Source organism: Macaca thibetana, chromosome 17, assembly GCF_024542745.1.
Source record: "Macaca thibetana thibetana isolate TM-01 chromosome 17, ASM2454274v1, whole genome shotgun sequence".
In the NCBI taxonomy this organism is placed as follows: Eukaryota; Metazoa; Chordata; class Mammalia; order Primates; family Cercopithecidae; genus Macaca; species Macaca thibetana.
The window spans coordinates 30311896-30328761 of NC_065594.1; the positions used below are offsets into that span (position 1 = coordinate 30311896).

Here is a 16866-nt window from a genome sequence, read left to right on the forward strand (position 1 = left end):
TATTTGTTTTGAAAAATGCAACCTCATCACTGGGGAGAAGGCATCTTACCACTCCTAGCCTTTCTTTCCTTGAGAAGAGAGTGCAATTAGGGTGAGTTCTTTCTCTCTTGGACCTTCTTCCATCTGCCAGGGAGATGGAGCACGTCTCAACAGTAAATTTAGGCTGGGTGCAGTGACTCACACCTGCAATCCCAACACTTTGGGAGGCTGAGGCAGGAGGATCACTAGAGGCCAGGAGTTTGAGACCAGCCTGGGCAACATAGTGAGACCCCCACCTCAACAACAACAAAAAATTTTTAATTAAAAAATTAGTAAGGCATGGTGGTACATGCCTGTAGTCCTAGCTACTTGGGAGGCTGAGCTGGGAGGATTGCTTGAGCCCACGAGTTCAAGGTTGCAATGAGCCATGATCACATCACTGCACTCTAGCCAGGGCAACAGAGCAAGATCCTGTCTCAAAAAAAAAACAGTAAATTTAGTAAATTTGGGGACAATGAGCGGGGCTTGCTCAGTTCTGCTCCTCCCTTTCTCTCCTTTCTGGGGAAGAAGAGAAGGGAAGTTCCAGGTGACTAGGTAGGTGAATCCTTCTAATTCTTGGGTTCCAGATGAGGAAACCCATTCGGCTCTTGCAGTGAGCCATGCCTTTCGACCAGCCTTATCAGTAACAATAGTGATATGTTGGCTTTCAACTGTTATTCCATTGGCTGACTCAATCTGTTCAGTTCTTGGTTTGGAATAGGGTTGCTATATATTGGACACACTCAATGACTCCAACAACCACCCAAACCCTGCCATCCATCTTGTGACCTAGAACAATACTTAATTAAAACATCCCCCTCATTACAAGGAAGTAGGATAGGTCCAGGGAAGAGTGTTAGATTCATTGCATCTCAAAATTGAAAGGCCCCTTGGCTCGAGAAGGAGAAACTCCAAGGAGACTAAAAGCATGGTACATTAGTTGTCAATCTCTAGTGTGCACCAGAATCATCCAGAAGGCGTGTCAAAATGGATTTCACTCTTGGCCTCATTCCAGAGTTTCAGATTCTGTAGATCTGGGTGAGGAATCTAAGAATGTGCATGTCTATCAAGTTCCCAGGTGATGCTGAGGCTGCTGGTCTGGGAACCCCACTTTGAGAGCCACTGGCCTGATATAAAATGACTTCACTCTGCTATTACAGAGCAGCAGCCAGAGTCCAGGTATCCTGTGCTCTAGCCAATGCCCTTCTCGGTCCATCTTCTTGCCCATTGGTTGCAACTTCCTCAGCCCTAGCTGGAAGTTCCCTTGGCTGCAGTTTTTAGATTTGCACTCAACACTTAAGGTGAACTTGCTCTCCTCTTCAAAATAATGTCTATAAAGAGCCTAGAGCTTCCTAGGAAAAAAACACTTCAATACTAAGTATTTCTGGCACCAAAACCTATTATAAGAAACATGAAAACAGAAAGTGTTTTATGAAGAAAAATAAGTACAATTCAGGATAAACTTAAAGCAAATGTCATCAGCCCAGGACCAAAAACCCAAAAAGTTGGTCAATTTTTTTTTTATCCTTTTATGGTACATTCTATGTTTATTTTGCTAAAACCAAATAAGAAAACTTCTTGTACTTACCCAGAGTATTGGTAGCAAGTTTTTTTCAAGTCCATCTTCTGTGAGCTCTCTTTTATTGACCATGCAACCTGCATTATTGATCTAAAAATTATAGTTCCCATTTCAAAATAAAGAAAAACAGGGCCAAAAGACCTACTTCCATCCCCACACCTCCACTACCCCAGCCCCAGCTCCTTCTCAACTTTCAAGTGACACTGACAATTTGCTCAACTGATTCTGCACTCCAAAGCCCTTGCAGGAAAATACCACTTGTGCAGAGGACTCAGCCACAGAACTGTGCAAAGATCGCCAAGCGAGACAGCTGGGCCAGGCAACCTAATTCATGAGAGAGTGCTCTGGAAATTCATCTAGTTCAGAACCGTCCAATAGAAATATCTAATCTTAAGATTTCTAGTAGCCACATTGAAAAGGTAACAAGAAACTGGTAAAATTAATTTAATAAGATTTTAAACCAAATGTATCCAAAGTAGCATCATTTTAACATGCAATCAATATAGAATATTAATGAGATGGCATACATAATTTTTTTAAGGCTTTGAAACCTGCTAATTTATACACTTACAGCACATCTCAGTTTGGACTAGCTACATTTCAAATGCTTCACAGCCATACTGGATAGCACAATTCCAGACTCTGGAACAACATTTTAGAGCACATCAGAAAGTCTTTGGATAGAAAAGCAACTTAGCTCAAAGTGGAATATCTGGGAAGAGCATACTGGGACTCTTTCTATCTGAGTCCACCCAGGCTCTCTGTGGAGTTTTGTGCTAATTATGTTACTAAAAGATTTGCTTGTCTGTAGGAGGTATTCTTTTGGATGAAAAGAGCTTCTAATTTCAATACACCAATCCCCAAATCTACAGAACTGAGAAATATTTATATACAAATCATCATTTTATAAAACATGGAACATGTCTATCCTCCCACAATACCTACCCAGTGGATGGCCCCTACCTTTCCCCACTAATCTAACCACACGGGTCTCCTCTTAAATCCAATGAGTAAAGTTGATTCCATGAACAGGCCCAAGCATAAAAGAGTCTTACTAAGATTATTCCATAAAGACACGCAAACATACATATCCGTCCACATCCACAGACGGAAACAATGGCCAACATGATTTTATTCTCCACTTATGTTTGCAAAGCTCACTAGAACATAGAGTTTATGTTCCTGCTTGAAATTTTCAACAAATTTCCAGATTTTCTTGGGATCAGACAAGTCCACAATGTGCAGAAAAATGTTCTAAATTAGAAAGCTAAATAAATAAATAAATAAACCCTTTTTAAAAAGATATAAACTAGCACTTTTAATTTTTTAAAAGTACATGATTTTTTAAAAGCAAATACTTTGAAATGATATAAAACGGAAAATACCAGTCCCACTCCTCAAAAATAAACCATTGTTCACAGTTTTTTGTGAATCATCCAGAAATATTTTAAGCATATACTATATATACTATATATATTTTAAGATAAATATATATATATATATTCCACACAAATAGGATCAGACTATGCATTGTTCTACATCCATCTTTTGCACTTAACAATATGTATTTTAGTTTTTGGTGGTAAAAACAATTTTTACTTATTTATTGTGATAAGAATACTTAATATGAGATCTAGCCTCTTAACAAAATTTCCAGCATGCCGACTAGGTACAATGCTGTACAGTGCACCTCTAGAGTTTATTCACCTTGCCTAACTGCAACTTTGTACCCTTTGATAGTAACTCCACACTTCTCCTTTCCCCAGTCCCTGGCAACCACCATTCCACCCTTTGGTTCTATGAATTGTGAGTACTATGGATACCTCACATAAGTGAAATTGTACAGTCTCTGTCTTTCTGTGCCTGGTTTATTGAACTTAGGTTAGGTCCTCCAGGTTCATCCATGTCATTGCAGGATTTCTTCTCTTTTAAGGCTGAATGATATTCCAATGTGTGTATGTATGGACCACATTTTCTTTGTCCATTCATCTGTCGATGGACATTTAAGCTGTTTCCACATCTTGGCTATTTTGAATAATGCTGCAATGAATATGGCAGTGCTAATGGCTCTTCAGGATCCTGATTTCAATTCCCTTAGATTAGTACCCAGAAGTGCAATTGCTGGGTCAGACGGTAGCTCTATTTTGAATTTTCTTTGAGGAACCTCCATACTGTTTTCCATAGTGGCTCCACCATTTTGCATTCCCACAAATGGTGTACAAAGGTTCCAATTTCTCCACAACCTAACAAACATTTTTTGTCTTTTGTTTTTTTAACAATAGCCATCCTGAGAGGTGTAAGGTGATATTTCACTCTGGTTTTGATTTGCATGTCCCTGATGACTACTGACATTAAAAGTATTTTTTCATATATATATTGGCCATTTTTTTTTTTTTCTTGAGAAAAAGAGTGCCAATGCGCTCTGTCACCCAGGCTGGAGTACAGTGGTGCAATTTTGGCTCACTGCAACCTCCGCCTCCCAGGTTCAAGCGATTCTCCTGCCTCAGCCTCCCAAGTAGGTGGGACTAGAGGTGCATGCCACCATGCCCAGCTAATTTTTATATTTTTAGGAGAGACAGTGTTTCACCACGTTGGCCAGGGTGGTCTTGAACTCCTGACCTCAAGTGAGCTGCCTGCTTTGGCCTCCCAAAGTTCTGGGATTACAGGCATGAGCCACCGTGGTCAGCTTGTGTTGACCATTTGTATATCTTCTTTGGAGAAATGTCTATTCAAGTCCTTACACCATTTTCAAATCGGATTATAAGTTACGTCGTCGTTTGTTTGTTTTGCTACTGAGCTGTAGGACTTGCAAGAGGTCTTGGAGATGATTTTGTTATATATGACTCCACCCTATTCCTTTTAATGACTACATAACATACCTTTGCATGGATATGTCAGAGTTCCCTGCCGCTGATCTTTTTTTTTTTTTTTTTTTGTCAAAATTTTGCTCTTAAGACAGTATCTTAGGCACATCATAAATAAGATGGTAAGTTCTGCTGTGACCCTTAGTCCTTGGTCATGACACTTTTCAATCTCTGCCTTGTATCATGGTTATCACCGGACACAGCCACCTCCCCAGGAGACTTAGAACTCCGTGAGCAAGGGACACTGTCTAATGCGCCCTTTCTCCTTATGGTATTACACAGTCACGGGCATGGTAGTTCAATAACGGACCTTGGCTGTTTAAACCTTTTTCTCTGTACCCAGTACCTAAGTCCAAATTTGCATTCTTGGCATCCAGTGAATGCAACGGTGCCCTCTCTGAGCATCAGTGGACATATGTGACCTATCACTAACCCAAGGCAGAAATTCCTGCTGCTGCAGGCATGTAAGCACTGAACCTGCAGACGACGATCGGAGCAAGAGCCACAACTCCTTTGACAAAGCAGGGAAGTTCCGTGCCCTGCCTGAGTTTCCCCATTAATTGAGCTATAAACCCCAAAGCTGTAGTCAGAATTTCTTTCTACTCATCTTAAAACATATTGTTTTTTCACCTGAGACAAACGAGACAGAAGCAACTCCACATTTTCATGACTCAGAAAGTCGAGTCAGGTTGAACACCACATTCAGCTTAAGCCTGGCCCAACTGGATATTCCTCTGCCTTCAAAGGATAGGAAAAACGTTGTCTGTACAGAGCTATTCTCTTTGAAAATGCCCGTGAAGGCCCTCACCCAGCCAGAGCGTACAAGGCTGCTGAGTCATGTCTGAGTCAGCCGGGAGCCTGTACCAACGACTGCAAACTGAGTCTAGACACCTAATCCTTCCATTTTGAGGCCTTGTCTGCAACCACCCTAAAACTCCCTCCTACCAGAAAGCGATGTGTTAACATATATACAAACTCCAGGTTAAAACAGCAACAAAACTCAAGTGAACTAAAACCAATTCTGCTTGAAACATTCCACAAGTTCTCTGAGCTTCCTGGAAGTGCTTGAGATGTCTCAGAGTGAAAAGGAGGTAGCAGCAGGGAAGAGAGAATCACTGTCCTAGACAGATCAGCCACGGGGCTGGTGACATGAAGCACTATGAAAAGAGGAAGGAAATCATCTGTGTCCCTCTGAGGCAAAACAGGAGGCCACAAAGCACCCAGAAGGAAAGGCCAGCAGTCTGTTGTGGCCAGGAGAAGGAACTGGAAACAGGTGCATGTGTGTAAAAGTCCCAATCTGCAGAGCCACACAACGAGAAGGCTCACCTTAGCAGCCACTGGTCCCCACTGTGACAAAGCATGGTTACTGAAACTGAACAAAACAAAACAAAGCTGGGACCCTTTCTGCAGATGAGCCACCATCTATAGCGGCTGTGTGGCCCAGGACTCATGAGGTGACATCATGGGGACTGATCCCCCAATCAGAGCAGTTCCCGCAATGAGCACGGTAAACAGTGCATGGAGGTGCTTTGTTAAGTAGAAATCATTCTGGAGAAATGAGGCGGTATTTCGTAAAACCACGGAGATCTCGGGAAGCTAAACCAACCATTCTCAAGAAGCTAGAAATCACATTGGCCTGGAAGAGCTGGAGTAGAAACCCGTTTTTTATCGTGGCGTGTGACGTTGGTGGAGTTAATCCCCCACAAGACATAAGTGCTTTCACAGAACCTTCCAGCCACATCAGGAAGCCTGCAGGACTGAAATACGTTGCGCAGGCACCTGTACCTCTGTGATCGTTCCCTGTAAAACCCGTAACTCCAATGTAATCATGAGAAAGACATCAGACAAATCCCAACTGCGAGAGCCTATCTCAAAAATCCCAAGTGAGAGCCTATCTCAAAAAATAATAAATAAAATAGAAGGGTTTTTGTTTGTTTGTTTGTTTTGAATGTTGCCCCTGGGGGATAACTGCTAGACAAAAGTCTGGAGCCAGGCAGTAAGGCCGGGCTGAACTGCAACCAGAAGCCTGGGGAGAAAGGTCCAGTCTGTTTCTCCCTTAGGCCCTTTGGGAGCATCGTGTCCAGTGGACTGGTGAGCCGGAAGTCTGCTCTACAGTAACCAGTACTCCTTTCCCCAAGGTTAGGCCACACATAACCTCTCTGAAAGATCACTTCGGCATGATATTCACCTCTCTATATGGCCAAACACCTGATATTACCAAGCCAGCGTGTACAAGCAGCTGAGATCCCCACATGACCCTGAGTCTTACCTGGTGCCTGTACTCCCTGGCTAAGCTGCCCTGCTGCACACCTCACCCCGACCCTCCTGCCCAAGGGACCTTCTTTCTTTGATGTTCACCCAACCATGCAGGCAGGACCAGCTGCTCCAGTGCCCTCATAGCTTTACCACACATCTCTTCTGCTTCTGGGGGCTTGCAGGCTTCCACCTCCCACTAAGCAGGGCCTAAGCACTGATTAAACAGAACAAACTTGAAGCAGAGAATGTAAGGTTGAGAGTGGTAATAATCCTAGTATAAACAATAATGATAATAGCAACAACAATAACAGTAGCTACTTCTATTGATTGAGAGCTGTTTGTTCTTAGGATACCCTGAGCTTCCCATCTTGTAGCCCTTATCATGTTATTTCAGTAGCATCTAACAGACACCTCTTTCAACAGAGGGAATTGAATGCAGGGATTGATTTCCCAGGTGATTAAGGAAGGTGAGAACTCAACCACGATTGGTGAAGTAACGCAGAGATTAGTAACAACAGGAAACTACCACCAGCCCTAGGCTCAAGGAACAAAGGGAGAATGCAGTGTGGCCTGAGCCCAGGAACCAGAAGGAAGAACCAGAGAGGAGATTCAGCCATCACCAGGGAAGCCAATATCTCTCAATTCCCCACTTCCTTCCACCTACCAACCTTTCTCTAATACCTGCCATTGGCCAAACCCAGCCAAAAGCTATCTGGTTGTAGGAACTGAAGAAACACATACCTTGGGGTTCATACTATTTGTCCCCCAACGCACCCCCACTGTGACACAGAGCACAGAGGCCAGGCCCAGGGCAGGCACACACACTTCAAAGAAACCGCTTGTTAATCACTTGTACCCTGCACAAGACTGTCAGGGGCTGGGTCTGTCCCAATCACCGTGTCTCCAGCACCCAGCATGCTGCTTGGCATACGGTTCACCCTTAAATACACGTTAAAAAACGAATAAAGTCAAGTTACCCCTATTTTTTAATGAGGAAGTGAAGGTTCAGGGAAGCTAAGAACATTGCCCAAGCTCACAGGCCAGAAAGTGCAAAACCAGGACTCGTATCAGTGCCCAACTCCGTCCTGCATACCATGCTTTTGTGTGTGGGTTGCCTACCAAAGGCGGACCAGAAGCAGCTGTGGAGTGGGGCCTCTTCATAAGCAGGGAGGCGCAGCTGATCCCTGGCAGAGCCTGGAGGAGACACTGAGTCAGGGAAACCAGACACTGGCATAAGCAGACAGGTACCCTCATCCTGGACATTCTACCTGTGAGTGCTGGAGGCCACTTATAAACCCAAGAGAGCAGTGAATGTCCTGTGTGTGCGTTCAAATCCCACCAAGTGTGTCTGTATGGAGGTGAGGGGGGCAGCAGGCAAGGGCTCACTTTCTCCCCAGCGCAGGAACATGCTTGCTCCCCTTGTCAGCTCTCTACCCCTCCTAAAGATGGTGGCATTGGATATAAGCCTGGCTGGATATTACAAACAGATCCATATTATCATCGTTTTCCATTTAAATATACTTTTTAAAGCCTGTGGCCCACACCACAGAGGGCTGGAATCCAGGCAAACCTCCTCCTGCCCGCGGCCTGAGATTAGTATTCTTGTTGCATCCTGCAGCAGCACCACTGAAAGTTATCAGCAGGCAGACAGCCAGCTTTCAATCTGGAGAACTGCAGCCCGCAGATCGCAGCGGCACTTGCAGACATTAGAGGAAGATTTAGAGACCCTCACACTCGCCGCCAGCACTAAGCCTCTGTAAGGCACCTGATGGCATGAGACTGGGGATTTCCACGAGAAAGGGAAAGGAACAGACACTTGGTGTGAAAATGTTATTTCAAAGTTGAAGCAAAATATTCCATCCTAGACAGGGGCATGCTTCTCTTTGGCTAGGGTCCATGCCTGAGGGTGGGTACCGTCTGTCCCTCCCTGGCTCCCCTCCTACGGGCTCTCCAATTGTGGGGTCTCCTAGAGAAGAGGTGGGAATGGAATGAGGGCGTTCTTCAGTGACAGTGAGCGACCAGCCATGGTGACTGAGGGTCCTTTCTGGGGTCAGGGTTTTCCATCCAGGGCCAGCCTCATGGCTGCACGATGTATCACGGGAATACGATCTATACAGCTGCACAGGCCCTGCGACTAGGCCTCAAGCTTGGTTTGATGTTCTGCCTTTGTTGTGTAGAAATTCTAAATAACTTTTACACAAGGGTCGTGCATTTTCATTTTGCACCGAGCCCCACTAATTATGTAGCCAATCGTGGTTCCAACTCTTTCAGAAGAGAAAGATCACAAAATGTGAGGCAGCTCTGAAAGCCCATGTCAGAAAGTAGCTCTCATCAAGACCCAACGCTGCTGGTGCTTCTCTTTATTAGAAGACATCGGGTCAACGCATGGCTCCATGGCACCCCGGTGACCCTTGCTGTGTGTCGCTGATGTGGGCTCCCTCTGGGGTGAGGAGCCTGGAAGTATCACTGTCCACTGTAATGGGCCTCTGCCTGCTGGCCTCTGCTGGTTTCACAGGCAGCTCAGGACCATGCGGTCAAGCCTCAGTGCCCCACTTATCCTCTTGTCAAACCTAGCCACTCAAAAGCAGGGCCCAGCTCTCTGCTGGCTGAGGCTGCTTCCAACGCAGAAGCACAAACACAGGCCATCGTTAACCCAGGGAACGTGGGCAGGAGTCCAGCCTCCTCACAGCTGACCGTGGAGGCGAGGAAACCCAGCAGGAGGGGTGAGGAGCTGCTCACCTGGTTACCGCTCTCCCGGATGATCTCACCCCTGGCATCTTCTGCTCGGGCTTGATCTCGACAAACCAGGTGAACTGTGCCATCTGGTGGAATTCAATGAAACCATCTGTGAGTTACAGCGAGAGCTACAGAAACCAGGTCTTCCGAATGAAAAATGAAGACATATGGGCTCACAATTGACACTCCTCTGTTAAACCTAGATGGGTGGTTCCCAGAGTTAGAGCAGCGAGGGCGATCGTGAGGGAGGTACTGGAACCTTCCTGTCTGTCTGTGCTGACAGTGCCTCTGGGATAACATCCTGATTTTTTGAGGGCCTGAACACATCAAGGATAAGAAACATTGATCTGGGTCACATCTGCCTCCCTAGCATCTAGCATAGTAGCTGACCCAGAGGTGTTAACCCTGGCTGCACTTTACACTCACCTAGGGAGCTTTTAAAGATCTAGGCGATGGGCCCAGGCCTGGGTAAGTTTTACAAGCTCCCCTGGTGATGTAATGTTCAGTCAAAGTAGAGAACCACTTGCCTAGCATGTAGTAGGGACTCACGTATTGACTGAATGTTGAATCCATCAGCAGCCCTCATATTATCCCAGCCAATGCCACACCGTCATCAATCAAGATCAATTTAAAGCAGAATGCCTTCGCTGTGGCAGCTAAGAAAAAATCATTATGGAGTCTGCTTTCTTTACTAAAAATCACCCACTTGATTAAATGGGGTCTGTTTCATGGGAGGCTACAGGCTAACCACAACACCAGCCCCTCTTCTCTCTCCTCCTCTCCACACTTCAGAGTGCTTCCCAGCTGCTAAGATGCAATTAATCCTCTCCCTGACTTGGCAGATAATTAAATAAAGCTTCAAATGATATAACAGTCCCCTGAAAAATGCCTAACTTGGATTTAAAGAGAGGAAAAAAGAAAATATCTTCAGCATCTTAAAAAGCGATAAATTCACAACCTAGTTCCCCATCTTCTGCTGGAACATCCATTTTTCCAGAAGAGGCTCTGGAGAGATGCAGCAAACTTTTCCAGCCACTGCAGAGCCATTTGGTGACCCAGGATCATGGAGCTCATGCAGGAGATTCTGGCATTTACCATGAGGAAGACTTCTGCTGACTGAAGACTCTACAGGGCACCTGAAGCGCCTCTTTATAGTCAAGGTTAGGGGAGGGAAGCAGGAGGCTGCCCTAGCCCTGGAGGCTGGACGCCAGCAAGGAGGAAGGTCAGTTCAATGCACTCTTCTCTCCAGGTATTTTGGGGGCATTGGTTCATAACTACCATCCATATCCAAATTGTGGTGGACTCCGAGGCTCCCCCTCCCCGTCTCTAACCCCAGAAGAGTCTCATTGAGAAGACATGAGTTAGAGACCAGGTGTCCACGTTTTTTTTTAAATTAAATTCCACTGGGAATTCTGACGTCCAGGGTTTGCTTGAGCCCCTCACTGTTCTTAATCAGAAAACACTGGGACATGTGGGCAGGGCCCAAGCTCTCCTGTGAATTAATTAAGTGTTGAGGAAAGGGCTCCTGTTGCTTTAGCCACCTCTAGCTCAAAGCTCAGAAAGCTGGCAGCTGTGCCCAGAACCACGGGATCGTCGTCCAGGACTTCCTGACCTGCCTGTGACACAGGGTACCCTCCTCCGTGTGGACCGGCCACAGTCTGGCCGTGGGGCTCGTGGACACACGTGTTAGCAGCTGCTTATCTCGCTTGGCGATTTCAAGGGCGGTTGCTTTGCCAATGCCGCTGTTTCCTCCAGTGACCAAAAAGACTATTGCAGGAACCTGGACCTCCAAGTCATGAGGGACAAAGTCTTTGGACGCAGATTCATAGCCACTCCCAGAAACAGCAGACCCACGGGAAGACCAGCTATCAGGAGAGGGGAACATAAACCCCTGAAGGAGAAAGCCTAATTCTAGGATGGCATTATTGCTGTCTCTGCCTCTCCCAACACATCACGAAACTCCTTTCTCCCTCGCCCTCCCTGCTCTCATGAACACCACCATCGCAGGGCCTGCATTTCCTGGACCATGATCTTCCCAAACTTTTGAAAATATTGGAGATTCCAACATTTTGGCATCCAAATTGTCTTCCTCTGACTGCCCCAATCCTGGGGAGTGTCAAAAAGAAAAAAATCCCTTCACAGATGAATTGCTCTTTTCCCTTTTGTGGGGGGCAGGTTTTGGGAAGTTTAAGAGACCATCTGCATTATGCTTATTGCATTGCAGGACAGATATCCTTGCCTACTTGGAGAAATGCGGGAGATTTGCAAGTAGGGAATAAAGGAGGAGGACGGTGGAGTTATTTAAGCTCCGCACCCATCAGAGGAAGCCAAGGCTCCTTCAGGGACACAGGGTGTGCACTGAACAGCTCTAGGGAGTGCCATTCGGATCAGAATGATGGGAGATTTGTATCTGCATTATGATAATGTTCTGGCAGGTGGCAGAAAAGCATATTGCAGAAGAGGTATTTTTTCTGATTTGCACAAAGGCATCATATTGGATAGATGCAACCGTGAGTTCCTTAACTGTTTCTTTCTCCCATTCCTTTTGCGATACCTCCCTACCTTTACCCTTCCAGTATTTCCTGGCTATGAAATTGGCTGAGGGCAGTGGTGGCAGAATGGTGGGTTTGGCAGGAGGAGGCCCAGAGGGCAGACTCTGCCCACGTACAGGCAGGCTGGGGTCTCAGAGCTTACTTATATCTCTCACCCATGGAGTCAAGAGATTTTTCCCCTGCAATGCAGAACAGGACTCTGATCGCAAGGCTCCACACATGCTGAGAGCCCTCCCACAGGACCTGTTTACAAACGGGTAGCTAACAGCTGGCCTCCTGCCCCATGCCCTGGTACAGCACAACTGCCAGTTACATGCTCTGGAACTCGGGGAAGTGGCCAAAGGATGTTTATGAGCTTGGGTTTGGTTTGAAAGTCATTGCCACAGGGCAGGCATTGCCACTTGTTTCAGTCAAGCCAGATGTTCTTAAGAGAAGAAAAATGTTCCTGTTTTCACCATCTGTAACTCACCAGAACACGCAGGGCAGCTTAGAGAACAGCCTACCCATTGCTTCTGCTGTGAGTGGCAAACAAGCCTTCTTCTTCCAAAGCCTTCCTGAAAGGTTGACTTGAAACTAAAAAATATCAATAACAAGGGCTTGGACTGAACAACCTGAATTTAAGTCACAGCTCAGCCTCTTACTAGCTGTGCAAACTTGTGTTGACTTAATCTTTCTGAGCTCTTATCTCCTCATCTGCAGAAAGGGAATAATATGAGATACCTCTTGGGCAGCCTAAATGCGATGCTGTGTGTAAGGCACTTATGACAGCACTTGGAACATATTAGGAGCTCAATAATTAGCAGTTGACATTATTATTATTGTTATTATTTGAGACTAAGTCCCACACTGTCGCCCAGGATGGAGTGCAGTGGCGCAATCTCGTCTCACTGCAACCTCCGCCTCCCAGGTTCAAGTGATTCTCCTGCTTCAGCCTCCTGAGTAGCTGGGGTTATAAGCGCCTGTCACCACGCCCAGCTGATTTTTGTATTTTTTAGTAGAGATAGGGTTTCACCATGTTGGCCAGGCTGATCTTGAACACCTGACCTCAGGTGATCCACCCGCCTCGGCTTCCCAAAGTGCTGGGATTACAAGTGTGAGCCACCGTGCCCAGATGACATGATTACTATCACTATTAATAATGACAGCACCTTCCCTGTTCAAACTTGAGCTCATTTGGCCCCCAAGTCTTCAAATCAGTAGGGACTTTGAGAGCATTTTAAACTACAAAGAGGAAACTGGAAGATTTTTTCCCCCCATACACAGACGTGAGCCCTGGAATCTCTGTGAAAGACTTTTCCGGTAGAGGCAAGGGCCTGAGTCATTGAATAGGGGCTTAGCTAGGAGGAGGCATTGTGGGGAATGAGTGAGAACTTCGCAAATACAATAGAGCCAGAAAAAAAGCAGTCCACAGGGAATAGGCCTGAAGAGCCCTTCTCCAGGGGCAGGAAGCTGACAGGCTTTTCTCTGTGATACCCAGCCAGAGGGGCCATTAGCCTCTGGGCTCCACGTTGATCCGAATGTTTGCTGAGCGTGGCTCCTCTGGGTTAAACCTCTTCCTCAAACTCCATCCTGGGAGTACTGCCAGGCGGGCAGTATCAGCCTGGCCTGCAGGACATGTCCCCGCCCTCTGTCCTCTGCCTTGGATCTTGTCTTAATACAAGAATTCCATCCTGGTCTGATCTGTTGTTAAAAAGACTTGTCTTTTATGTACTCTGCCCCTTACTGGGGAAGCAGTTTATTTTCACAAACTCTAGATATCAGTCTCTCTTTTTCAAACACACACATACATGACTTTCCCAAAGTCACCAGAAGGTAGGTGATGAAGCCAAAGGCTGGGTGTTCCATTCTTCAACACCCAGCCTCGGTGCCAAAGGGCAGTCCCCAGACAAGCTGCATCAGCATCACCTGGAAACCTGTTGGAAATGCCCTGCCTACTGACTCAAAACTGCTTGCTTGGCAACCTGCGGTTTCATGTGCCTTGCCCATGATTTTGATTCAAGCTGAGAGGGCATTTGTACTTACTGTTTCCTGAACCTGAGGTGACAGGGATGGGGAGGGGGAAGCTGGCAGGTATCTGTGTCTCCCCACACCCTCAATTTACCCAAATATGGAATTTGCTTAGGACCCATCCACACTTGCCCAGGGTTTAGAAGTCTGTTTAAAACTGCCCCAGGGAATTATTAGGTTCAGCAAAGTCGAGGAAACAGTGATTAGATCCTCCTGCCTAGGAGCCCAATAAAGGGAGGCTTTATAAAAATCCTTGTGCCAAGAGAAACGCTGTAAACTCTGACTCCGCGCTCTCACACTGAAGTCAAAATAAGGTTGTTGTTTTTCTGTCCCATTCACTAAATCTACAAGAACAGGAAAACCCATCTAACTTTGCCAGCCGCCTTCCCCTCCCCTCCCTTCCCCCACCAATGTGTGGTGAATTGGGCCCCTTGGCCTCACTTCTACCTTCCCTCAAAGCGGGGAAACAGAGAGAAAGAGTCCTCAGAGAGATTTTTACAGCCTGCTTTCCTTGGGGCCCACCCCGGCTTGGAAACTGACGCAAGCTTTCATGCTGTGTAATGTGGAAAGATCCAGCAATTAATGGTCATTGCCAGAGGACACCCCTTTGAAAGAAAGAGGCTGCCACTGTACTCCCCTAAAAACAGTGGGACAGGGCGCACGGCTACACTCCCCCACCATTCTCTGCAGCAGGGGCTCCTGAGGCAGAGCTGAACTTTCCCCAAAACGATGTGGGGTGAAGAGAAGGGAGTTGCAACTCCTACCTCCCCTAGGAATGCTGGCCAGGTTGCCGTGAGAACTGATAACGCCCCAGTGACGGGAGAAGCCTCTCAGAGGTGAGAATCACCTGGGGATTTGGGTGAAATGCCAGTCCAGGCCCCTGTGCAGACCCACTGAATCAGAATCTGTAGGGACGGAGCCTGAAAACTGGGTACTTTTAATTCTCGCCCAGTGATTCTGATGTGCAGACAGGGTTGAGAACCAGCGGTTAGCCTAATCCCAAGAGAAAACCTCCATCTGTCCTCCGTCACAGGAACCTGTCACCTCTTAAAACAACAATGAGGTGGAGAGCCAACTAGGGCACACTGAGCGTGATCACGGGGCGACAAAACCACCACGCACTGTTCCCCAGAAGCACACACTGGGTGCACGGCCACACTGGCTGGAGACCCAGGCTGGAAAGTTCCAGCTGGAGCCAAAGGTCGCAGTCCAGGTGCCGCATCTTCTTAAAGGAAACACACCCAAAGGTACGAGGACAGAGCCTGGGCTAGCGATTTAGATCCAGCCCTATCTGACGCCGCCAGCAGCACTACGAAGACATTTCCAGGAGCACACCCCGCAGGGCGCCGAGGTGACGCCCAGGAGTCTCGTTGGCTCCAGGGCCGCCTGACGTCAGTGGGACGGCCCTGGGCCTGGGCGCGCCACAGTCCCGCCCCTCGGGCGCCAGTCTCGGTTGCGGGCGTTGAGGGGCTGGAGTCTGCCGACCGCCCCACGCCCAGCCGCGGACCAGTAGAGGGCAGGCGCCCCAGTCGTTCTGGACTCGCTTAGTCGGCCCAGCGAGACGGCGAAGGAGCCGCGGGCGCGTCCCCGCCAACCCCGCTAGCCCGCGCCGAGGCGGGCCACGTGACAGCCCGGGGCCCGCGCCCCGCCGCGCCGCCTTACTTGGTGTCCTCGCGCAGCCCCTTGGTGAACCACACGACGCTGCGGTACAGGGACATGGCGGGCGCGCCGCACGCCGAGCCCCGCCGCGCTCCCGGCGCGGCCTCCGCCCCGGTCCCGCCCCGCGGGAGTCGCCCGCCCTTACATCCTCCCGGTTATGTAAGAGCCGCGGCTTCCGGGACCTTGCTCCACAAGGAAGGCGAGGGGTCTCGGGGCCGGCCGGTCGACTCCGCCCCAGCCTCAGAGGGTGGAGTGAGGGCGGACCGGCCCTCGTGGGGGCCACAGTCGAGGTCCAGTCTCCTCGGGGTTGAAATCGGGCATCAGTGCCGTTTAGAGAACACCGTCCTGCTGGGCATGGCCGGGATGCGACGCACCTCCGAGAATTTGGTTACCTAGAAAACCATGTGGAATAAAACGACGAGGCTTACGATATTTAAAAGACTTCTGCATCGAATTGGTGTTAAGGGTTATTGTAATAACTGGCATTCTCTAAGTTCCTACATGTGTTGGGGGATGCAGTGCCCTGCCACATTTCCCGTCTCCAGCAAGCGCAGTCAGATTGGCGACATCGCAGGCAAGAGGCAGGGCTGGGGCTCCCACCCGAGAAGTAATTGTCTCCAAAGTCTGAACTTTTGCCACTGGTTCTGCGACTTCATGCAGTGCCAGGGAGAGCCCCTTGATTTCCCCCAAATCCTCATCAGCCTCCTTCCACCCAAGCCCAAATGAACAGTGTGAATAAAAAAGTGTGGTTGCTGCATGAACCCAGATCTCAGACTAGTAATCCAGCCCCGCTATGTAGGACTCAGACACCCCTGTCCACATCTAATCTCCAGCCCTAACGCCACATTAGAAATGGGGGTCTTACTGCTGCTGTCACTGCTAGTCACCCTGTTAAATTCTATACCGGTTTACCCAAGTCGCCCAGAGACTGGGTCCCACTTACATAAGCTGAACAGAGACTAGCTGCTTTCATAGCCTCATTACCTAGGATATAGGATCACTGTCCAACCTCACCCCGCAGTGGGCAAGTTTTACTTCAGAATAACTTTTGAAATAAATTTTCCCAGAACAGCTCGCCCCTCTGAACAGGACTCTGAGGCTCCACTACGTTGCTGTTATTCCTGACAGAGTGATGAAATTTAAACAAGTGGCGTTTTGTAAAACCACCCAGCCTCGTGTGACGTTCAATGCCTGT

At 47.8% G+C, this 16866-nt stretch overlaps 2 protein-coding genes across 2 annotated transcripts in view; one reads left to right on the forward strand and one right to left on the reverse strand.

Annotated features, from left to right (window-relative positions):
* DHRS12 (dehydrogenase/reductase 12) overlaps positions 1-16817 on the reverse strand; it is a 41503-nt gene extending 24686 nt beyond the window's left edge. Inside the window, 6 exon segments of the mRNA XM_050766394.1 lie at positions 1607-1624; positions 1627-1687; positions 2759-2851; positions 9457-9539; positions 11137-11288; positions 15675-16817. Coding sequence (XP_050622351.1) covers positions 1607-1624; positions 1627-1687; positions 2759-2851; positions 9457-9539; positions 11137-11288; positions 15675-15730 — 463 coding nt within the window. The 5' untranslated portion in view covers positions 15731-16817.
* Positions 1-16866, forward strand: part of LOC126940470 (peptidyl-prolyl cis-trans isomerase NIMA-interacting 4-like) — a 1058238-nt gene that overhangs the window by 723187 nt on the left and 318185 nt on the right. The window lies entirely within an intron of this gene.